At 37.8% G+C, this 25366-nt stretch overlaps 1 protein-coding gene across 3 annotated transcripts in view; it reads left to right on the top strand.

Annotated features, from left to right (window-relative positions):
• Window positions 1-340: 340 nt before the first annotated feature.
• The window catches only part of CAPN7 (calpain 7), a 37428-nt gene continuing 12402 nt past the window's right edge, over window positions 341-25366 (top strand). For 2 of the 3 annotated variants that reach the window (XR_003792280.1, XM_029213851.1), the window contains exons 1-12: window positions 341-622; window positions 3100-3208; window positions 6903-7060; window positions 8573-8640; window positions 10628-10828; window positions 12578-12664; window positions 16169-16295; window positions 17093-17178; window positions 18438-18531; window positions 20379-20525; window positions 21733-21839; window positions 22958-23078. Coding sequence is in view for 2 of the 3 variants with exons in the window: in XM_029213851.1 (XP_029069684.1) it covers window positions 521-622; window positions 3100-3208; window positions 6903-7060; window positions 8573-8640; window positions 10628-10828; window positions 12578-12664; window positions 16169-16295; window positions 17093-17178; window positions 18438-18531; window positions 20379-20525; window positions 21733-21839; window positions 22958-23078 (1407 nt within the window). In the remaining variant the exon portion in view is untranslated. Of the gene's footprint in view, window positions 623-665; window positions 938-3099; window positions 3209-6902; window positions 7061-8572; window positions 8641-10627; window positions 10829-12577; window positions 12665-16168; window positions 16296-17092; window positions 17179-18437; window positions 18532-20378; window positions 20526-21732; window positions 21840-22957; window positions 23079-25366 lie in introns of those variants that run through there. The other variant, XM_029213852.1, reaches the window with a different exon arrangement.

Genomic DNA, 25366 nt, shown 5'->3' on the forward strand with positions numbered 1-25366 from the left:
TGTTGGGAAGAAGCACTGCTCACCTTCTCTTTACACTCAGGGGAAAAATGTTCCGGGAGGCGCATGCGCCCCTCCTCCCAGCCTGGCCGGCAACAGGCTCCACAGTCACTGCCCGGACAGGCGGAGTGCGAAGCCGGCAGCCGCTCAGACGTGGCACCTCTTTTGCTTGCCCAATCCCGGGCGCCCCGGCAGTCACGTGCACACGGCACCGCGCAGGCCGGGCCCTGCCCACCGCCCGCGCCTTCCCGCACCCTCCGGCGAGCCCGGCAACCCAGGCTACCAAAACACCTGCGCCGGCCCGGCTGCGCCTGCGCAGTGTGGCCGGTGGGCGGGACGGCGAATGCGGCGGCCGCGGAGCAAGGCTGCCAGCGGGCAAGGAGTCGGAGTTTTGCCGAAGGGTCGGTCGCGGTAGTCTCTCAGCCGCCGGAAGTGAGCTCCGCCGCTCCTTCCGTGCGGCCCGGGTCCTCGCCCGGCGCTCGGGCGCGCGGCGGTCGGCGGGGGTCCTCGGCGCGTGGCAGCCATGGACTCGGCGGCGCTGGAGCGGGACGCGGTGCAGTTCGCGCGGCTGGCGGTGCAGCGCGACCACGAGGGCCGCTACTCGGAGGCCGTGTTTTACTACAAGGTGGGCCGGGGGCGGGTCCAGGTGCCGAGGGGACGGGCGCGCTCGGCGTGGCGGTCCCCCGTCCCGCTGTCCCTCTCGCGGCGGTGGCCGGGCTGAGGGGTCAGGCCTGCCCCCGCCCCAGGGTCCGGCCAGCGGCGGGCTTGGTCGCCGCTTTGGGGTCGGTCCTGGCCGGCGAGTCCCCAGCTGACCGCTCCTGAGGGCGGCGGCGGAGCTGGACTTTCAGCTCGCAGCTTCTCACCGTCACGGATGTACACGGAAACAGTGCTCACGGAAGAACGCAGAAAGTCAATCAAAAATAAAACATCGCGTATCCTGGTATTTGACATCTACGTATCTTTTGTTTTCTACGCATGTGTGTGTGCACACCTTTTTTAAAAAAACAAACTTGGATCAGACTGTTTATACTTTTTAAAATCTGTTCTTTGCATTTGAACTTTTAAAAATTTTTGAATTTTTTTAAAGTTTCATAGTATAAACTTGTTAATGATAGATGTATAGTATTCCATTATGTGGGTGTGCCATAGTTTATTTACAAACTCTTCTGGCCATTTTATGTTCATTATGGATCTTCAGCATCATAATACCCTTATAGCTAATGCTTTACACGTTTCTTTGGTATTGCTTTTGGGTAAATTACTGGGGCCAGAAATATTAAATCAGAGTAGGAGCTCACAGTCCACCGCCTGCTCCCCAATCCTGAGCATTTGCAAACACACCCCTCCGGCTCCCCGTGCAGATAGCTGTATCCTCTTGACATTGTCGTCTTTTCTTTTAGAAAGAATTTGATGATACAGTAGTCGTAATTTTTTTCCATAAACCTATATGCTGTCAGTAATGTGTGGTTTGCTTTTCTCAGATTAATATTTGATTGCCTTCATTTTATAATCTATATTTAGAGACTTTGGGTGTGTTTCAGAATCATTCTTTTTGGACATTTTTTTTTTGACAATTTCATGACGATGGTATTTCTTTAAAAGTAAAACTGTGTTTTATTAGTTTTGTGAAATAACTGACAAATGTTCATAGGTGAAAATAGTGCCATATAAAATAGCTTTTTTAAAGCGAAAGGAAGTACTATACAGTGCCTCTTGTTTTGCTGTAGGATTACATGCATGTTGTTATGAAGAATTTCTTTTCCTTGAGAGAATCAGAAAAGTGGTTGTGTTTCTAGGAGCTATTTATGTAAACTGTATCAGATATTTAGTGTTTTCTGCCTTCATGCTGTTCTACTAGGGATTCCTTAATTGTTGATCACTTTCAAGTGTAAGCAAAATGAGCAAAATAAAGTTGATACCAACAATTTAAAAAATTAGTTTTAATATTTACATGTACAATTATATTTTCCTCCCCTGAAATATCTGAATTGCAGAAACTGAGGAAAACATATGTTTTCTACCCCCAATTTCCATTTGGATCAAACCTGTACTCTTCTTACTGATTTTGTAGGTTCAGGGAAACAAGTCCTGCTCCAATAACTGGATTCAAAAAGTGATGCTCAGGGCTTCCCTGGTGGCGCAGTGGTTGAGAGTCCGCCTGCCAATGCAGGGGACACAGGTTCGTGCCCCAGTCCGGGAAGATCCCACATGCCGCGGAGCGGCTGGGCCCGCAAGCCATGGCCGCTGAGCCTGCGCATCCGGAGCCTGTGGTCCGCGGCGGGAGAGGCCACAGCAGTGAGAGGCCCACGTACCGCAAAAAAAAAAAAAAGTGATGCTCAGTAGATGGCTTCTTTGGATCCAGATAACAAGGCGTGAGGTTCCTTGAAGTGCACACGGTTAGATTACTGCAGTGAAGGTCGTGGTACTTGGGAAAGTCTCTCTGTGGTTCTTGTGTGTGGTAGCATTGGTCACCCTCCTGGAATGGTGATGGCGAGAATGGAGGCTTTTCCTCGCCAGCACAGCCTAACTGGCTGAGGAAGTCATGGAATAACTGGAAGACAAATCCAGGTTTTCTTAATTAAAATAAGTTTATTTCATACAACTGAAATCTGCCTTAAAATGTGTCCCCCTTTGACAATATTTTCTGTGGAGAAAAAGATTTTCTTTCCACTGTGAGATATTTAACCTTTATAATTTCTTATAATCTTTTATTGATATTTAATTTAATTGTATCGGGTACTATCTGTTCTAATGCTTTCGAGACTCAATTCACCTTTTCACAGTACATAATTTCAAGTCTGACCTATTGCAAAAAGAAAAAGGAAAACAGAGAACATATAAATCACAGTTATTCTAAGAAAATACTTATAATCAACCCCTTCTATTTGACTTCATAAATTTCAACAGTAGGAGAAAGAGAGCATTGAGAACTGAAAAAAAGTAGTAAAGGAATATATCTCATTTACTTTACAAAAAAAATTACTGGTATCAAAGACATTCTTGTTTTGTCATTCATAGAAACCAATAGTTAGAAAGTGGTAAAGAAAATTCAGATTGTAATTGATCTGTTAGATTCCTTTGAATTCTTTTTTTTATTTTTAGGAAGCTGCACAAGCTTTAATTTATGCTGAGATGGCAGGATCAAGCCTAGAACATATTCAAGAAAAAATAAATGAGTATCTGGAAAGAGTGCAGGCTTTACATTCAGCAGGTTGGTAAAGGACTACTAACCATGTCACTGTATTTTTTTTTCTTTTGTCGCATCACATCTTACTTTTCCCCTGTGTTTCTCTTTCCTTTTCGTTTTCATCTTTGATTCTTGATCCTCACTTGGTTGCTGCTCATTTCTTTTTTGGTAATCACATCTTTGAAAATCATAATGTGGAAATATGTGATAAATCTGTGAAGAGGGACCTTAGAGGTGATATAGTCTGATATCCTAATTTCCCAGAGGATAGAGATGAACTATCTACATTCAAACAGTGTATCATTGGCAGAGTCAGTATTAGGACCCTGTTAAAATCTGCTTTTAAACATCTGTCACGTGCCCTCTCCTGCTATTAAAATTAAATGACTCCTCCTCTTCAGTGTCTGAAGACTTCAACAGTGGGTTCACAGTCTTTACTATATCGATATCCTCAACCTCAAGACCTTAGCTAAACTCTTGTTTTAAACCATATCTTGGAAAAGGGACATGTAAGCAGAGACCTGGAACAACCTGTAGTTATTTTTGCAAACGCTGTGAAACAAGTTCACAGGCTTAATGATCGCAGTTCTGTTAGAGGTAAGTGGTTCCTGGCGAAATCTGGTGTTCACGTGGTAGGAAAGAAAATGATCATCTATTGACATTTTGTTTTAGGAATGCATTCATGTCACTGAGGACTCTTTTTAACCCCTTTTTTTCTGTGGCTGTGTAATAAAGCCACAAGCTTAGAGGAGTCTTATTCAGCATTCTCTGATGGACTTTGTGCTACTTTCTACCACTCATTCTGAATAGATAAGAGCAGTTACAAGCTCATAGTTAGGATAAAGTAGATTTGATTGTTGGATTTCTTATTATGACAGTCCCCTTACAGACATGGCACTTTCCTTTAAGACAGTGCCCAGAAATTGCATGCATTGAAAAGTGGATAGCCTGTGTGTCAGGGCCTCATTTAATACAAAGTTATACTGATTCATGTATTCAAAATACCATGGAATTCAGAGGCACTTCATTTTCCCAGCTAAGTAAATGAAGTTTTTAAATTTATAAATGTGATGTTTATATGATACTCAGGCACAGAATGAGACAGCCCTAATCTCTTGAAGAATGAAAACTTGCCAGTGAAACAGAAGTAAAGTTCAAAAAGGATTTTTAAAGCATAATATACATTAAATGTTTTGCTGGTTTTTTGACCTATTTTGTTCAATAAATGGCATGTAATCTGTAGAGAATTAAATGGTTTACTTAATGATTATTTCAAACAAGAGAGTCCTTTATCAAATAAAAATCTTGTTCAGAATCCCAATTTTTAAAACAGATAAACTCTTCTGACAGTCAAGAGACTTTGAGAGATGGCTTGACTTTAGGGTTGGGGAAAGGTAACCCAGTTTGAAATTCACCAGTGTAGTATAAGAAACTCAAGACTTGGAATTCAAGGATCTAAGCTGAGTCCCTACCCTTCCATTGTAGCTGTGAAACCTTAGGCTCAATAGTTATTCTCAATTAGAATCGGTTTTGCCCCGCAGGAGACATTTGGCAATGTCTGGAGAGATGTTTGGTGTTTATGCCGGGGTAGGGATGCAGTATACTACTAGCATCTGGTTGGGTAGATGGCAGGGACAGTGCAGCAGGGAAAATCCTATAATGCATAGCACTGTCCACAGCAAAGAATTATCCAGCCGAAAATGTCAGCAGTGCCAAGGCTGAAGAAGCGTTGAGCTAAATATTTTAACATTCATTTAATAAATGGGATTAATAAATACTTTAGAGAGGTGTTACCGAGGGTTACAGTTTTTAAAAGATCAGACACAATTTTGAGACAAACAAAATTTAAAACTTTTTTTTAAAAAACAGTTTTATTGAGATGTAATTCACATACCATAACATTCAACTTTTTACAGTGTACAGTTCAGTGGTTTTTAGTGTATTCCCAGAGTTGTGCAACCATCACCACTATCTAACTTCAGAACATTTTTGTCACCCTTAAAGAAACCTCTTAGCCATTAGTAGTCACTCCCCATTCCACACCCTAGGCCCTAGCAACCACTAATCTATCTTCTGTCTCCATGGATTTGCCTGTTCTAGACATTTCATGTAAATGGAGTCATCAGTATGTGGTCTTTTGTGTCTGGCTTCTTTTATTTAGCATAATGTTTTCAGGGTTTATCCATTTTGTAGCATGTATCAGTGCTTCATTTCTTTTTATGGTTAATACACCATTGTATTAGTATACCACATTTTATTTATCCATTCATCAGTTGGTGGGTATTGGCTTGGTTCCACCTTTTGTCTATTATTAGTAATGTTGTCATGACCACTTGTGTCTAAGTTTTTGTGTGGACATATGTTTTCAGTTCTCTTGGATATATGCCCACAAGTAGAACTGCTATGTCATATGGTAGCTTTATGTCTAACTTTTTGAGGAACTGCTAAACTGTTTTCCACAGTGGCTATACCACTTTACAATTCCACCAGCAATGTTCCATTTCCTTCACATCCTTATCAACACTTGTTATTTTCTGTCTTTTTTTTATTTTAGCCATCCTAGTGGGTATAAAATGGCATCTTATTGTGGTTTTGATATGCATTTCCCTGATGGCAAATGATGTTGAGCATCTTTTCATGTGCCATTTGGCCATTGAATATCTGCTTTGGAGAAATGGCTATACGGATCCTTTGCCCATGGTGTAAGTCAGGGTTCTCCAGAGAAATAGAACCAGTAGGATGTACATAAAGAGATTTATTATGAGGAATTGGCTCATGCAATTATGGAGACTAAGAAGTCCCACTATTTGCCCTCTGCAAGCTAGAGACTCAAGAAAGCCAGTGGTGTGGTTCACTCCAAGTCCAAAGGCCTGAGAAGCAGGGGACCTGATGGTGTGAGTTCCAGTCCAAGGTCAGGAGAAGACCAATGTGTCAGCTCAAGCAGTTCTGCAGTGAGGGCAGATTCTCCCCCTCTGCCTTTTGTTCTGTTCATGCCCACAGTGGATTAGATGATGCCCACCCACACTGGGGAGGGCAGTCTGCTTTCAGTGTCAATGCAAATGCTACTTTCATTCGGAAACATCCTCACAGGCTACCCAGAAATCTTGTTTAGCCAAATAGCTGGGTAACCTGTGATCCAGTCAAGTTGACACAAGTTGATGACATCATCATCACACCCATTTTAAATTGGGTTTGTCCTTTTATTGTTGAGTTGTAAGAGATCTTTATATATTCTAGATGCAGTTCTCTTATGGATACGTATCTTTATATTAAAAACAAACAGAAGCACTTATTTCAAAGAGCAGTAAAAATATAGCTTATTCTGGACCCAGATGAATAGGAAACAGCATGCATTTTATCATCAAGGCCTAGTATATTACATAATTATTGTCTATACTGAATAAAAATTTAAATTACCTTAAAACATAATTGAGTTTCTTTCGATTTAGTCTTTTCCAAGTTTCAGTTTTGTTTTTTGTGTGGAGAACTCCTATGTTTTATTTTTTAAATGAAGAAAGTGCTGGTAGGGACAGAAAGAAATTCAGGGGAAATTTTTTTAAGGATTTTTTTTTTTACCTTGCTAAGCTTTTTAAATGAAGGATTATAGAGTTTTGGTAAAGAATGAATTAAAATGGTATGTTGTTCCCTGGATACATATATAGGTATGTGGCTTTCTTCCTATGCTAGTTCTTCTGTGTGGCTTTTTTTCCTATCCTAGTTCAGTCAAAGAGTGCGGATCCTTTGAAATCAAAACATCAGTTGGACTTAGAGCGTGCCCATTTCCTCGTTACACAAGCTTTTGATGAAGATGAAAAAGGGAATGTTGAAGATGCTATAGAACTGTATACAGAAGCTGTAGATCTCTGTCTGAAAACCGTATGTATAATAGCTACAAGTTAAGTTTGGTGGAATTATGCTAAGAAATTTCTCCCCTTACTAGTGAGTTTTACTTAACAATTCCTTAAAGAAAAAAAAATTATCCTGTTATTATACATGTAACTAAGTTATTCCTCATTAAAAGATAATGAAGAATAGAAAATTAATAATGGACTTTAACATCTTGTTAAAAATTTGACAGTATTGAGGTTGAGTCCCTTGGCAATTGTTTTTTAAATTATAGGTACCATTTTTGACCTTTTTATACCCCTATAACTAAAATTAACTTATTATAGGAAGAATTCACCATCACAATCTGTGAATTTAAAATAAACTTCCTGGGGGAGGGATAAATTAGGAGTTTGGGATTAATAGATACACACTACTTTATTTAAAATAGATAAACAACAAAGATGTACTGTATAGCACAGGGAACTATACCCAATATCTTGTAATAACCTATAATGGGAAGGAATCTGAAAAAGAATAGATATATATGTATAACTGAATCACTTTTCTGTATACCTGAAACTAACACAACATTGTACATACTTCAACTTAAAAAAAAAAAAAAGGGAAAAAACGACTTTGGTTCATCACAAAAAAAATAAAACTTCCCCCTTTTTTTCAATTTCATACACTAAGAAATAAGTTAGTGGTTTGGGAGAGCTTTATTAATTTGCAGTGTAGAGTCTATATGTCGAGCGGTTTTTACTGCTTCCCGAGGAGCCCGGTGGGCCTGTTAGCTCTCCGGGGCATCTAGTGCGTAAGAGTAGCGCATTCACAGGGGATGTGATGCGGTAGAGAGTGATGTTCTCAGCACTGTTCAGAGGGCCGGCTCTTTGTCCAAGGTCTTTTATTCAGAGGAACTATCTAGCCTCATTTCTGTAGGCACCTGAGACTACGGGTAAGTGCTGGGTTTTTTTGTTTTTAATTATGTAAGTTTCAGTGCACAGTATAGCATTATAATTCGACACCTGTACGCACAGCAAAGTGGTCACCACCGCAAGTCTGGTTACCTTCCATCCCCATACAGTTGACCCCCTTCACCCATTTCACCCGTCCCCCAACCCCCTTCCCCTCTGGAAACCACTAATCTGTTCTCTGTACCTATAAGTTTATTTTATTTTGTTTTATTTGTTTTGTCTTTTAGACTGCACATATGAATGAAGGCATAAGGTGGTTGTCTTTCTCCTGCTGACTTATTTCACTTAGTACAGCAGCCCTGCTCTTCTGGGGTTCCTGCTGCCAGGCCTTCTGTGGCACTGTGATTATACGGTTGTGTTCCACTTACTCCCTGTCCGAATTAAGTGGTGTTAGGTTGAGTGGTGACGAGTTTTCAACACAATTTAAATGATACCTTTAAGGACAAAAATAAAGTGTCTTGGTTTATTCTCTCATAATTTTAAGAAGTGTAATGTGCATTGTAATTTTTTATTTTTGCTTAGAAATATCATGGATCAGGCAAATTAATAATTATGCTTTGGAACATCTGTCTCTCTTTCTCTTAAGTCTTATGAAACCGCTGATAAAACTCTGCAAAACAAACTGAAGCAGTTGGCACGACAGGCACTAGACAGGTGAGTTTTGGTCCCTAGAGTTCTTATCTGTGGATGGCAGCGTACTGTGTTACTTCAGTCGTTTACCTGAATGTGTGGTGGAGCTCGTGGTAGCAAACCTGAGATCCAGAGCAAAGTTGCCTTCTTCCTCTGAGTGAATTTACCCCTCTCTAGTTCCTGCTGCCTTTTTCTACATGTCATTGTGGCTCATTAGATGGTGAGCTCCTTAGGGGAACAGAGAGCATCTTATTCATCTCTGTGTCTTCATCCGTGCTTTAAACTCAAAAAATAACAAATCAGTCAAGAAATATTTTACTTAGTTTTTGCTGTGTCTAAAACAAAAATGATTATGGTATTTGAAATGGTAGACTCCCTTCTGTTGTTTAATATCAGACTTCCAAAGAGAGAACTTCCAGAGAGCCCTTCCAGAGCTACTACTAGGAATGGAGAAACTGAGAGTGAGCCAGCCACGCAGATACCTCAAATTATACATGTGTGTAGCTCCATTAACTCTTTGCTCAAATGTCAACTTTTCAATAAGGCCTGCCATCACTACTCTGTTTAAAATTTAATCTCCTCCAGTACTTTCATCCTGCTTCGTCTAATATTCTTTCCTGTAACTCTTACTGTTTTCTAAGGTATATGAAATTTCCCAGTTTATCATATTTGTTATCAATGTCTGTGTCCCTTCTAACCCCTGTCCTCCAAATATAAGCTCTTTGAGGACAGAGAATTTTGTCTTTGTTCAATGCTGAAACTAAGCACCTAGCAGAGGGCAGACATACAATATGTGCTCAGTAGATATTTGTTGAGAAATAATGAATGTATTTGCACAAGAGAATTGTACCTCTTGTATAGACAAAGCATTATAGGCAAAGGAAAAGGGTGGAATGGCATTTATAGTTATAGCACGAATTACTAAAATATCTCCTTTTGAGGCTCAGACTAGGTAGCTGTGCTACCCCCAGCCCTTCTTTTTTATTGAGGTATAGCGGTTATCCCTCCTTTTCATTACCATCAGCTAGCATTTAGTTTGTTTCTCCAAATTCATGAAGTTATGGGCACTCGACACGTAGCTATCTTCTCCATTTTTACTTCTTTCCCCGGTCAGAATCATAGATGGCTTTTATTACCTATGTGGGTAACCCATCTAGTACTCTCTGAGCACATCCTCAGCGCAGGGGCATGGGTCAGTCATGGGCTCCTTTTAGGATCTCTTCTAAAGGATGGACACGCTGTACAGAAAAGATAACGTAACATTTTATTTGCATAGAATTTCAGAGTGTTAACAAGACTCCTAAATCTCATATAAGGACCTTAGATTAAGAACTTCTGTTTTTTAGATTGTTAGTTCTTTGACAGAATAAAGTCAAAATTCCCTTAAATACCATGTGAGACCTTCCGTGATCCAGTCCCTGCCACTGGCCTCATCTCCTGCTGCCTCTCATTTGTACTGTTCACAAGGGCCCCGTCCATTCTTTTGAAATTACCTTAGCTTGTTACACGTTTGCTCATGCTGGTCTCTCTGCTTAGAACCCTTCCTTGCTCCCCAGGTGGATTCTTCTGCAGCTCAAATGTCAATTTGGAAAAATGTTCCCCGACTCACCCGCTTCCCATCAAGTCAGTAATTTCTACTGTGCATTCACTTGCATAGAGTACTTCCAGCCTCGCATCTCACTTTTGATGCAATTGTCTCTCTCCGCACAACACTAGGAGCACCTTGAGAGTAGGGTTTGTGTTTCGTACATTATTGTATCCCCCTTACTTTGCATAGGATCTGACATGCAATAAGTGCTCAATTAATGTTGTCAATAAAATGTTGTTTGCAAAAATACTTACCTTTGGGAGTAGCTTAAGTAGTGAACTGTTGACTAGTATGTAGGAATTTTATATACTAATTTTACATTAGGGATGCTTGACTGGTTCTTGAAGTAAATTTTATGTTCTGGAAAGCTTAAATGTGAGAAGAAAAACTAGAACGGTTTTTCTGTACCTCTCTCTATTGTAGAGCAGAAGCATTGAGTGAGCCTTTAACAAAGCCATCATGCAAAATCAAGGCAACGAATATTAAACCAAAGCCACCTCCAGTGAGAGCACATTTTCCACTAGGGACTAATCCCTTCCTTGAAAGACCTCAGCCATTTATAAGTCCACAGTCATGTGATGCACAAGGACAGAGATACACAGCAGAAGAAATAGAAGTTCTCAGGTAAATCAGTTTATGATTGGTTGTAATGAACAGTTTTGTTAACATAATCAATGCAGGTAATGTTACTCTCATTAGGTTTGCTGAGTCGTAGTCCCATCTTTGGTATAATGTGTCATGCTGTTATTATGTAATTATAAATTATGTTGTCACATAGTCACAACTTGAAATGGTTAAAATTTCTTCTAATATATTTTAGTATTCTCATTTCCGCTAGATGTATTTTTTTCTGAAAATCTTAGCATTCTTCAGAATTGAATAATAAAGGTTATGGGGCAAAGTACAGCTATGACAGACCATTCATCATCTCTTCCACCTTGACCAGAGCCCTAATTGTTACCTTGAAATAGCAGTCTAGGCCAGAGTCAGCAAAGGGCAGCCTTAAGCTCTGAATGGTTTTTTTACATTTCTTTAAAGGGTTGCAAAAAAGAAAACAAAAAAACCCAGAATATGTGACAGAGACCTCACTGCAAAGCCAAAACTAGATACTGTCTGACCCTTTACAGAAAAAGTTTGCCTACACCTGGGCTGGGAAGCCCGCTCAGTGTCTGGAAGCAGCCTCAGGGGATATTAAAAATACAAAAGAACAGGCTATGGAAATCCTTGATCGCTTTCTGAGCCAGCGCAGCTGCTCTTCAGTTGGGCTTTGAAGGAGATCCGCCTGCTTAGAGCTGCGCGCATCGTGATGTTGCTCTTTCTAGTTTGCTGAAGTTGCACTAGAAGGGCTCCTTCCTCTTTAGCAGCCACCTGGGGGCATTTTTCTCTCTTCCTGCTACAGATTTTAATTCTACTCCTACTAATCTGGGTCTCTTTGCCTAGAAAAAATGCATATGAACCAGCACAACACAAAGGAGGACAAAAAGAGTGGTTTTGGACCTGAGAGACAAGTTAGTAACAGTCCAACACTTTGGCTACTCAGCACCCACATGCTCCCTTCTGCACACGTTTGAAATTCTGCACTACTACAGAACAGCTCTGTGTTTCTACCTAACAAGATGCAGCTGTCCTTCATACAAGTGAAAAGCTCTCACCATCTCAAGATGAGGATACACAGATGTTATGTTCATCACCCGCTGCATTAATTAGTCCTCCAGTTCAGTCATTGTCTCATTGTATATTGTTACCTAGAGACTAAATGGTGAAGTTACCCTGCAATTCCTTCTAAATGAAAGGAGGGAAAGAAACAGAAGGAAATAGCTAATATATGCAAGTAAACATATAAACAAAACAGGAAGAGAACATGCAAAACTACTACAAGTCACATTTCTTTAATTTGTCAAGAGACTGTAACTGTTATCTGTGCCACTACCTTCTTCACTACCCATTCCTTAGTCTCATAACCAGAAAATATAAAGAACATATTTCCCAGAATTGTAAATGTTATGTTTTTTAAATCCCCAAATAACTAAGCAATTGCTTTCTCTCTTTGGGCTTAGGAAACAATTTGCATTGTGTCCTGGTGACACTTTCAGTACCTCTAGTGTAGCCCTATCTTGAGATAGTTGTTTTGTTGTAAAGGATGTTAGTCTTAAAAGAATAACTGATTGAATTGAATTGGATTAGTTATTTTCTGGTATTCAACTGTTTCGTGAAAATTTTGTTCAAATAAAGTTATCAACATTATATGAGGTGGTGAGTTTAATTTTATTACAGTACCATACCTTGTCATTTGAATTTTAAGAAGTTTAAATAAAATTGGTAATCAAGGTAGACTTGAACATCTACTTTAGATTTTTTTCTTGTATTTTATAGGACAACGTCAAAAATAAATGGTACGGAATATGTTCCTTTCATGAACATTGATCTGAGGGAACGTTTTGCTTACCCAATGCCTTTCTGGTAAGTAAACACTACTGCAACGTTTACTTTCAAAATTATTTTGATTTTTCAGTACTTTTCCCATCCTCTGGAATCCAGTTAAATCCATAGCCTTGAAATTAAAATGCATAATAAAAAAATTCGATTGGGAAAGAGGTGTGGCTGTGGGAAGGAGGTGTGGCAGCATCGCGAGAGTGCCTCCGACCCTTCCCTGGTGACGGGACTTGCGCGCCTCCTTTTGCCTAAGGTTATACTCATAGTGTCTGACGCGGTACCTGGCACAAGGTAAGTAGTGGGTAAATATTTGCCCAGTTGGTGTTGGATCACTGCAGAAAGGCAAGTCAGCAGAGATGTTGAATGGAAAAGTGGAATAGAATGACAGGGTTGTTGTTTACTAAGAAGATCCAATTCAAGAAAAGGGTTCATTATGAAAGTGTTGGCACAGCCTGCCAGGACAGTGGCAGCTTATATCAAGAACTTAAAACCATTGTTTGTTTCAGGACTCCCAGCTTCTAACCTTCCCAAGGAAACTATAATTCGGTCAAAGATGTATATAATAAGAGCATTTACCAAAGTGTCTGTTACAGCAGAAAATTATTGAAACAAAGTTGGTAGCCAGCGATATGGGAGTGATTAAATAATGGCATGTCCATATTATTATATTACGTATTATGCTCTCCACAAAAAATAAGTCCATAGAATATAAGGAAAACGCGATATATGAATTTTAAAAGAAAATTATATATAACATCCAAATTTTATTTTTCTTTTCTTGTGTTTATAGATATATAGAAAAACATGATGTTAAGTTATACATCAAAATGTTTACAGTGGTTATCTCTAAGCAGCAAAATTAGGTGATATACTTTTTAAAACATATTTATTTTTCAAAATTTCTGCAGTGAGCATGTTATATTGTATTATCAGAAAGCATCAGAGAATTGAATGCTTATTGTGTACAGAATATATAAAGACTATAAAGAACAAAGGAGCTGCTCCCTCATTTCAAGTGTTTTGCTCTTTTTGGATGGGCAAAAGTTAAACATCTCAAAGCCAGTAAGTTATCAGCATAACGTTTTCCTCAGGCACCCATGTGATGCTAGTGACTGATTTGGATCTAGGAATTGTTTATATCTAAGAAGCTTATAGCACTGACGTTAAGGGCACAGAATCCAGACCCACGCTCTCCAGTGTCATATCCTGTGTGACACTGCAAGTTTTTTAATCTGTCTCAGATTTTAAAGTAATAACAGAATCCACCTCATGGTGTTACTGTGATGGTTAAATGAGTTAATAAAATATAAAGCACTTACAATGGTGCTTGTTCTGTAGCAAGCACTATATAATAAGGATTAACTATTAGAACATAATTATTTTGTTAAGTACTAAGTTATATTACATAATTTGGCTATACATTTCAAATACTTCAAAAATGTTTATACCCCTGTGCCCAGTGATTTCAATTCAAGAAACCAATTCTAAAAAATATTTACAGATCTAGTCAAAGATTTATATAAAAGATATTCATCAATATTTTTATAATTATGAAAATGTGAATCAGTTATTCTAGAATGCTCTTAAATGGTTATATCGAAGCAGAGATGTAAACTTCTGTTTATAAGTAGTTCCAGTCTTTGTGTAACAGATTGAGATAAATCATATTTTTAGTGCTCATACAACAGAATGTCCCTAAGAAGAATTTTGTACAATCATGAACAATCAAGTTTTCAAGAAATTAAGTAACGTGGGAAAATGTTTACCATGTAATGGAAACAGAAAAATATAACTGTACCAACTCCCTTAGTTTAGGCATGGCACTTGTCAGAATTGGGATTTTACATTGTGTGTGTGACCCCTTGCTCTGTGCTTGTCCCCCACACGGGACCATAAGCTGCATGAGGACAAAGAACGTGTGCCTGCACAGTGTCTGGCATGTGGCAGGTGCTCAGTGAATACTTACTGAGTTAATTAAATTTTAAGAAAAATCAAGTAAAATTAAATGCTCTAACTGGCAAGATTTTTCCTGTCTTGTTTTCTGGATTATTTTACAGTAAGAATAATCAGAAGAAAAAGTAACAGTAAACATTTTAAAATTCAGAGATAGCAGACTGATGGCTAAAAGCTCCCCAGTGTATTTATCTTTGGTTAGAAAGATTGGGTGACTAAATTTTTTTCTTTTCTGGTCATGTATTATAATAAACATTATATTTATAAAATATTTTTAAAGTTCTAAGAAATAAGCATTGAATTTGTTGATTTAGTGGTGACTTGAGAGAAACAGATATTAAGGAGTCTTGGATTTACTGAATTCTGGTTTATATGGCAGGTTAGATTTGACTCAGCCTTATTTTTTCTCCTAAAAGTTTTATGATAGCTGTCTTTAAATTCTTCTCAATTCACCCAGCTCACTGTCTGTTTAGTCAGGTCCTGATAGTACATAGGTACCAAAGTGTTGCCTAGAACACCAGTGGCTCCATGAGATGTATGAGATGATCATCAAAAAAGTTTGAGAAGTGTTATATACCATATTCTGCTCTAAGAGAGTTCCAGTAAACATTGGCTTATTAAAGGTTTAGAGATGTCCTTCCAATGAGAAAAACCAATACTCTAACGAGGAGTTTTCAGATCCCATCTGACCACAAAACTCTCTTTCTCCTAATGTCTATCAACAGTCCTTTTTTTAAAAAAATGTTATATTTTTTCAGTTTGCATATCATACAACTTACATTATCCTAGAAATCTTTTGAAACCCAAAGATTTGTTGCCCTTGCTCTAGAAGCAGTTTGAAGAAAGGTAGATTTTTAAAATTTTGTGCTGTACGTCAATTTTGCAGAAATATTACACAGTATATTCCTTACACAGTGTGAGTAGAGGGTAATGGGTAAGATGGTGGATTTGGCACCAGAGACCTGGATTCACATACCCTTTCTTCTGCTTCTTAGCTCTTCGACATTGCAAGTTATTTAATCACTTAAAGCTTTTTCTAGAAAATTTGCTTTAATAGAATTGTTTTGAAGATTAAATGAATGATGTATGTAAAATACTTTTGTGTGATGCCTGGCACATGTTTATTACTCAGTAATTAGATACTCTCATTATTAGCCATGCAGAGAACGGTTTGTCAAGAGCCAGCATAAAGATCTGTAGCTTCCTCGGTCCCTTTGAATGAATCAGATTATATTGTTGTTAATGGCTCCATTTTACTGAAACTGAATTTCTTGAACATAACCATGCTAAATTAAACTCTTAAAGTATATTCTTAAAATAAATATAAAAGAGTTTAGGTTGCTCTTCTGTTTTCAGTTATCTATGTACATTTTTTTTAATTGAAGAGGATAATCAGATTGGATTCAAGGTTAAGTGTAAAGAGCCAGATTTGACCAGAGGGTTTTTTCGGATTATATAGTTCAGCTGTGATCACTATACCAAAAAAAATTCTCTAGGAAATTTAATTTTGCTTTTGAGTCATCTTTTAAGATTAATTTTATCGTTATTATTATTATTTAATTTTTGTTATCACCTCAGTGATAGATGTGGCAAGCTACCGTTATCACCTAAACAAAAAGCTACATTTTCTAAATGGGTACGACCAGAAGATCTCACCAACAATCCTACAATGATTTACACTGTGTCTAGTTTCAGCATAAAGCAGGTAAGCTTTTATTTTGTATAATTTTATATGAAAAGCCAACATTTTAAAGTAATTGAATATCATTTGCCTTTTTTTCTTAGATTTTTATTATATATTTAGATGCATTAGTATAATTGGAAAAATTATTCACCCTGCATACTTTGACTTAGACATACTGAGATTTGATAACTGTTGAACAATTACAGATTTTTATATACATCCTATTTATTGATATGTGCTTGTGGATGAGAAAGTTGAGAATCTGAATTTCACCTTTGATAAGAGAATAGATAGGAGAGATAGAAAGGTATTGGGCTAATTTAAAACACTTCAGTTTTAGAACAACTCTGTGACTTTATTGTAAAGTTTATTAATGACATTTGAGCATTGAAGTCACAGATGTTTTCCACATGAGTATAAAAATAATGGTCCTGAAATACTATGATTCAAATCTTTTGATGTGCATATTCATTTTAATTGGTCATATTATAGTAAACCAACTTTTTAAAAATGCCCATAATTTTTTGTCATTAAAAAGTGTGATTCAGTTGAGTATGCTTTTTATCCGTGTAGGAATGCTTCATCCATATTTAATTATTCTAAATTAACTTAATTGAAATACTTTGTCTTTCCTAGGATTTGTTGGAACAAAACACGTGTTAGTTAGCGCTATGGCATTTCTATTTATTATTTTCCTGTTCAAGCAACAGTCATGATATTTACTGTAAAAAGTTAGGCTCTAGATGCAATGCTTATATATTGTGGTAATGTTGAAGTTGCATGAATAAATGAATGTATTAATAAATTCTTATTAACAGACAATAGTATCAGATTGTTCGTTTGTGGCATCACTGGCTATCAGTGCAGCTTATGAAAGACGATTTAATAAGAAGTTGATTACCAGGTAAAATTTTATATTTGTCCCTTTAGCCCTTTTCATAGGATTGTCTCGTAACTAGAAATTAAAAGCTTGGGCTTTATCTGCACAGAAAGTGAGGAGGGCATATCACTTAGAATATTATGGCCCTTGTGTGTCAAGCAGATGGGTTGTGAGTGTGGAAAGATTTGCTAAGACAGTCTAAGAACATATGCACGTATAGTTAGAATAATATAAATGAAATAAATATGTTTTGAAATAAATGAAATGGGTCACATTAAAATCATGTCATATTTATAACTGCACTGTACTGTATAGTAGCCATAAGCCATATGTGGATATTACATACTTGAAATGGGCTAGTCTGAATTCAGATAGGCTATAAGTGTAAAATGGATCAGATTTTGAAAACTTAGCGCCAAAATATGTCTCTTGGAAAATATCTCGCATTTTTATATTTATTATTTATTGAAATCATAACATTTTTGATATATTGGGTTAAATAAGACTTTAAAATATAATGTATGAAATATAAAATAACATTTTTGTTGGCTAGAACTGCTTTAGAATGTACTGAAATGGTACTGGGAAATACTTTTTCTTTCAAGTTTTAAAAGTTTTATTACCTTAATATTATTCATTGTAAAAATTAAGCATTATAATTTTTTTGTACAACTCTTCCCGAGTGGTTTTTGTTAAGTCCTGAAAGTACAAAGATGAATTAGATACAGCCCTTAGTTTCAAGCCGTTTGCCATTGGATAAACAGACCATGTCAGTAAATAATGTGCAGTTTGTGAAAGAAAATTGATACTGATAGTTTCTACAGGTTTCTTACTAGATAATTTTGTGTACTTAATCAGAGTTCTGCTAACTTTATCTCTGTCAGAGTTATAATTTCCTTAGTTGTGGTTAATGGAAATGGTCTTCTCTTTATGTCTTGGGGGCAAAAGTAGATTACTTTAACTGGCTTAAAATATATCCACTTAATAGAAAATGTATTATAGTATATAATTAAAAACTGAGCATTTTTCAGAATATTATAAAATGTATGCTCTGTTGTATGATTGCATAAGATATTTTCTTCATTTATTTATATTGAATAAGCACTTTGACTAGGGTAAAATTCTTTTTCTATTACAGGCCTATTATAGACAAATATTCTTATGTTTATTTTTATAAAATCTCTAAGACAATAGCATATGTTTAAATAAAATGTAATATTCTGCCTAGTAGTTTATATTGAATATTAATGTTGGTATTTCACTATTTCTTTTCCTTATTAAAGCATAATTTACCCTCAGAATAAGGATGGTGAGCCAGAGTACAACCCATGTGGAAAGTATATGGTAAAACTTCACCTCAATGGTGTCCCTAGAAAGGTGAATGTTTCTCCCCATATCAGCCCCTTCTCTCTTCCCCACCTTTGGCTCTTGAGTAGAATCATTAAGAAATGTTATTTGTATAAACATTTTAAAAGTCAGTTTAGTTGATTTTGACTCTGTGATATTATACATATTTCTACAATAAGATCATCAGTAATAATTAAAAATAAAAATCATGACAAGCATAAAGTCTTTTAAAAAATGGGTTTGGGAAAATTTATAGGAAGTTCCCAGAAGTGACATTGAGCTAATGATTGCTAATGCTTAAAATGAATTTTAATCTGATGGTTGTTAACTATCTTTTTGATTAAAAGGATATCAGACATACTAAGTCTGTTAGGTCAGAACAATTTAAGTGTATAGTCATAAATTGAGATGTAAGATACCTTTAATATTGTTTTCCTTTGTGAAATATGTACATAGTTTTTAATTGCACATCTTGGGACTTCCCTGATGGCGCAGTGGTTAAGAATTTGCCTGCCAGTGCAGGGGACACAGGTTCAATCCCTGGTCCGGGAAGATCCCACATGCTGTGGAGCAGCTGGGCCCCTGTGCCACAACTACTGAGCCTGTGCTTTAGAGCCTGTGAGCCACACCTACTGAGCCCATGTGCCACAACCACTGAAGCCCGCGCGCCTAGAGCCCGTGCTCCACAACAAGAGGAGCCACAGCGATGAGAAGCCCGTGCGCTGCAACAAGAGTAGCCCCCGCTCACTGCAACTAGAGAAAGCCCACGTGCAGCAATGGAGCCAAAAATAAATTTAAAAAATAAATAAAATAATAAATTTCACATCTTTAATTTCTTTAAGGATTCCGAACCATGTTGTAAGGGCCTTGTGTTGTTCGGATTCTCTAGCTCCTGTCGACTCACGGAAGTCCAGGGATCAACATTAGCATCACCTGGGAATTCGTTAGAATTGCAGAATTTAGGCCTCATCCTGGACCTGCTGAATCAGAATATGCATTTAAACAAGATCCCCTAGTGATTCCCGTGTGAGAAACTGAGAAGTTGCTCTGTAGTTGAATGATAATCAAACTGTATTGTGCACAGGATCACCTGGAGAGCTTGTTAAAAAAGATTGCTGGGCCCCATCCCTAAAGTGTCTGATTCAGTAGGTCTGCGGAGGAGGCCAGAATTTGAATATCTGACGGGTTCCTAGGAGATGGTGATGATACTGTTGTCTGAGAATACCCTTTCAGAACCACTGTTCTAGCTGATTTCTTAAAAACTAAACAAAATTATTGAGGATGTGGTTTTTCTGAACTATAATTCTTAGATAACCTCTTGTTTAAAGAATCTTTCAAAATACAGTTGCATAGTTCTTCTGTTAATATTAGATCAAAATTCTTCTTATCCTCTTGTTTCCCAAATCACTCTATAATGTGAATTAGAAGCCGTATCTTTGTGGTGATTACTTCTATATTTCTCTACTATTTAAATGTATTTTTTAGCCATAATATTTTACAACTAAACACAGCATGAATCTTTCTGCAGGTTTAGGTTAATATTGTTATTTAGCTTAATAGTGAGAAGCCCTTCTGTAATTATTTTAGATATAGTATACATTTCTAGAATTTCTAACAATTTTGCTGGTCGATCCATAACATTTAACCAACCAATTGGCTCAAAGTTAATACCTGACAGGGAGATGTCAACCTGAAGAAAGACATCACAAAACATTTTATAATTGATCAGATTCTAGAAATTTGAAACTATCATTACCTTAACAATAGGCATAGCATGCCTTTTATTTTATCAGTATGAAAGGTGTGGAGGTTTTTTGATAGAAAGGATTTTAAGATATTTTGTACCACCTAAGGAAATTAATGTTCTCTTTCTCCAGGTGATAATTGATGACCAGTTACCTGTGGATCATAAGGGCGAATTGCTGTGTTCTTACTCTAACAACAAAAGTGAATTATGGGTTTCTCTCATAGAAAAAGCATACATGAAAGTCATGGGAGGATATGATTTCCCAGGATCCAATTCAGTAAGTAATAAGATGATCCAGGCACAGACTTTTGCTATCTGATATGATATGACTATTTTAAGTTCAAAAGATTATAGATGATATATTTGGTTTAAGTGAAAACATTATCAACCCCTGAAAAATGTTGATCAGTCACCTTATCATGGGAGTACATATTTTCTTTTGTAAGGTTATTTGCACATTGTATAGATTGGGTGTTCAGGAAAGCCTAAAGTGTATGTGTCTGGTGGGATATATGGCCAGTTAAATACAGTGTACCTTTCCAGAGAAGCCTCTGCAAATCAAAGGGATATGTCATATTGTCATCCTTGTATATTTTTTTTGATCTGTAAATTCAGGTTCAAGGAGTTTGGAGTTAGTTTTTCCCAACCTTAACACAACTTAACCTGTAAAATCAAGGTATGTGCCAGTGTCCTTTAGTTGTAAACCGCTGGCCTTATGCCAGAAATTATTCACACTAGCATGACTTTGAATTATAACACTAATCGGCCTGTTGCCTTAGAAAGGTATTTACCCTTTCTTAGCCTCTTTGCTTGTCTGTGATGTGAGGATAATACTCACCTCTCAAGAACTGTAAAGATTAAATGAAGTAATATATGCAAATCACCCATTATTCATACCTAGTTAGTATCCTTGCCTAGTACCCAGCCTCCTTCATCCTTCTGGTTCTTATAATGGTAGTCAAAGAATGTATAGTTCATAGTTAAAGGTAATAGGATGTTAAAATTTCTTCCCGGCCTCCATGTTCAGTTGCTCTGTCCTTCAAATATTTTTAGTTTAGCCTTCTAATCCATTGCCTGTTGATTTACCCAGTCAGCTTAAAGAGAGGAGGAAGGAGCATATATGTAAAATGTTAGGAAAGGTGACTGTCATATTGTAAAAACTCAGTAAATGGTGAGTGACTGTCATCATTCTCATCAAAGCAGTTTTTTCTGTTAAACGTTTTGAGTTTTCATCATATTTATCAGTAAAACAATTCTTTGAATTCAGGAAAAGCAGCAGAGATTGTAAGAAGAGAGGCTTGTGCTTAAATCCAGGTAGGAATTTGAGTTAAATAAGAGATTCATTACTGGTAGAGAACAACTTACTACCTTCTGATTTATTTCTATCAGAATCATCATATCAGATCAATGGGATTTAATAGCTACCCTGGGGATTTATTTATGAGCTTGAAAACCACGTTGACAGTCCTGTGTTTATGTTGCAGAATATTGATCTTCATGCACTGACTGGATGGATACCAGAAAGGATCGCCATGCATTCAGACAGCCAGACTTTCAGTAAGGATAATTCTTTCCGAATGCTTTATCAAAGGTAAACATTTCTCTGTCTCTGTCTTTTGTACTAAAAGAGGCTACTTAGAAACTTCATGTTGGGACTTGCCTGGAGGCGCAGTGGTTAAGAATCTGCCTGCCAGTGCAGGGGACACGGGTTCGATCCCTGGTCCGGGAATATCCCACATGCCTCAGAGCAACTAAGCCCGTGCGTCACGACTACTGAGCCTGTGCTCTAGAGCCCACGAGCCACAACTACTGAAGCCCGCACGCCTAGAGCCCGTGCTCCGCAAAAGAAAAGCCACCGCAATGAGAAGCCCACACACCACAACAAAGGGTAGCCCCCGCTCACCGCAACTAGAAAAACCCTGCACGCAGCAACGAAGACCCAACTCAGCCAAAAATAAATTTAAAAAAATAATAAATTTATTTAAAAAATAAAAACTTCATGTCTTATTTAGAGTGGATATTGCAGAGGCTGTCATTTTCAGTTATTCGGGACGTTGTGTTTTTAAAGTAGACTTCACTTTATGCACTCGGTCCAGCCAGCCCTCAGTCATCCTCATTGATGCTTACAGTTAATCCAGATGGCAGAGAATCCAAACATTTGAGTCTAGACTATGTAATCTTGTACTTCCTGAGTACTTACCAATTTGAGGGAAGGTGGGAAGAGAGAAGGGTGAGAACATGAAGAGGAAGATAGCTTAAGCCTTAAATGGATAATCCACATGAAGAGCTGGAAAACTGTCTGTACAGTAATACACATTCAGTATTGAAACCAGAAAGCTCACTGATTGGATAAATAAAAGGATGTGGCTTTGGGGAAAATACATTTGGTATTTCACATCTTCACCTTTATTTGTAAATCATTTGAAAATTTAGCATTTATTTGCCTTCATTGATAGGTTTCTACCTGAGAATTAAGTTGTCTAAAACTGGGAGGGAAAAGAAAGAAATGTGATAGTTTTTTTGATTTGCTGTAAAATAGAAATGTACTTGTTACAAGTTCTCTGGGGGCTGTTGGGAATAGCCCATTTTAGAAAAGATTTCCACTTTGTGGAGATTTTCATGTAAACCATGAGGCTAAAGGAAAGATGGTGTGATCTGAGAGTACAGATGTGTTTTCCTTTGATTATTGGTCTGTTGGGTCCATTCCAGGTTTCACAAAGGGGACGTCCTCATCACCGCATCCACTGGAGTGATGACTGAAGCTGAAGGCGAGAGGTGGGGCCTGGTTCCCACACACGCATACGCCGTGTTGGACATCAGAGAGTTCAAGGTTTTGCCTTATATTTACTTCCCTTATTTTTCTTGTTTGCTAGTGAGACATTGCAAGGATTCCAAGTGATACATGAGCCTTTTAAATGCTGACAGATCACGGTTTAGGCCAAGTTTTAAAATCATTCCACCTATTACATTAAACAACTTGACCTCTACCATTGGAAATTATGAATAAAAAGATGGGAAGTGTAATGACAGTAGCAGCACAGATATTGATGACAGAACAGGAACATTGTATGCCTCTTTTTTTTCTCATAAAAGTAGCAGGGTCAAAGTGAAAACATGTCCTTCAAGGTTCTGGGCTGTCTGTTGGCGGTGGGGGTCAATCGCAGTGTCAGGCTATAGAGCGTAGTAGACATTCAGTGAATAGCTGTGCACGGACGAAAAATAAGAGGATACCTATGAATAGGAAACATGCCAGTGGGTTTGCGAGTGTTTTCCTAACAGGCCTTGCATGCTATGAGGCTTTTTTCAGACCCTTTTTCTGTGTGTGGGTGTTGGCACGGTTGACTTCATTACTTCTCATGTTATTGATTAGTTATTTTTCACTGAAAAATAGATCTGTTCTATGGATTAGAGGATACAAAAATTATTAAAGAAGGACTCTTTTTCCCTGATGGTATAGAAACTAAGCTGTCTAGTTACTGGAAAGTTTAACTAGCAGTGTATTCCAGTTTCTTCTGTTTAAACTTATAGAAAGAAGTAGTGATTAATCAGCAAGAACAGAGTACTACTGGGTATTAATTAGTCTGATTTTCGTATGTGGCACATGGAACTGTATGAATTACAAAGGCAATTGGGACCTGCTGCAACATTTAGAAATTTATAGTCTCAAAGCTTTCTAAATCAGCCCCCATTGTGATGCCTCCAAACATTCTGTGTAGAATTGTCTCTTCCTTTGAAAGTGGAATAAATATTGACTACATAAAGCAAAAAATATAAAAATTTATGTGAAATTCAATAAGCTGAGAGGTTTGTGTTTGTTTCAGGAATGTAGTTTGCCACAAACACCAATTAAAACATTGTGTGGGGAGACGCAAGAGGGAAGAGATATGGGAATGTATGTATATGTATAACTGATTCACTTTGTTATAAAGCAGAAACTAACACACCATTGTAAAGCAATTATACCCCAATAAAGATGTTAAAAAAAAACAACAACAACATTGGGGGGCTTCCCTGGTGGCGCAGTGGTTGAGAGTCTGCCTGCCAATGCAGGGGACACAGGTTCGTGCCCCAGTCCGGGAAGATCCCACATGCCGCGGAGCGGCTGGGCCTGTGAGCCATGGCCTCTGAGCCTGCGCGTCCGGAGCCTGTGCTCCGCAACGGGAGAGGCCACAACAGTGAGAGGCCCGCGTACCACAAAAAAAAAAACATTGGGAATAATAGTTGCTATTATTTAGTAACAATTTTATTGTTAGAACATCCTTTGAGATAGGTGTTAATGAATGTGTCTGGCAAGAGATTTAAATTTAGATAATGAAACAGTCAATATGAAAGTAAGCTTGAATATGAGGAATATTTCTCTAAAGATGTATCATTTACTTCAAGTAATAAGACTATTATGATTGTTCAAGGGAAACTAGAAAAACAACATATTTAAGAGAAAAATAGGTACCGGTGGTTTGACTTGAAAACAAAACATTAAAAAGTTGTTAAATTTCAGTAAAGTAAACATTTCAAATAATAGCCTTGTTGAAAATCAGTTAAGGGCTTCCCTGGTGGCGCAGTGGTTGAGAGTCCGCCTGCCAGTGCAGGGGACACGGATTCGTGCCCCGGTCCGGGAAGATCCCACACGCCGTGGAGCGGCTGGACCTGTGAGCCATGGCCGCTGAGCCTGCGCGTCCGGAGCCTGTGCTCCGCAACGGGAGAGGCCACAACAGTGAGAGGCCCGCGTACCGCTAAAGAAAAAAAAAAAACAGAAACAAAAAAATCAGTTAACATTGTTTACACAGTATCAATCCCATGTGTCAGTTATTCTGTAATGATTAAGGCTGCCTGTTTATTTTTTTATACATTTTATTTTTTATTTTAAATTGAGGTATGATAGATGTACAATACTGCATTAGATCCAGGTGCACAGCATAGTGATGCGATATTTCTACATGTTATAAAATAATCACCCCAATAAGTCACCATCTGTCACCATACAAAGTTATTACAATATTATTGACTGTATTCCCAGTGCTGAACATTTCATCCCCATGACTCATTTATTTTGTAGCTGGAAGTTTCTGCCTCTTAGTCTCCCTCGCTTATTTTACTCATTCCCCCCCAGCCCATTCC

The sequence above is a fragment of the Monodon monoceros genome, unplaced genomic scaffold (genome assembly GCF_005190385.1).
Source record: "Monodon monoceros isolate NGI ecotype Baffin Bay Population unplaced genomic scaffold, NGI_Narwhal_1 Super_Scaffold_11, whole genome shotgun sequence".
Taxonomy (NCBI): Eukaryota; Metazoa; Chordata; class Mammalia; order Artiodactyla; family Monodontidae; genus Monodon; species Monodon monoceros.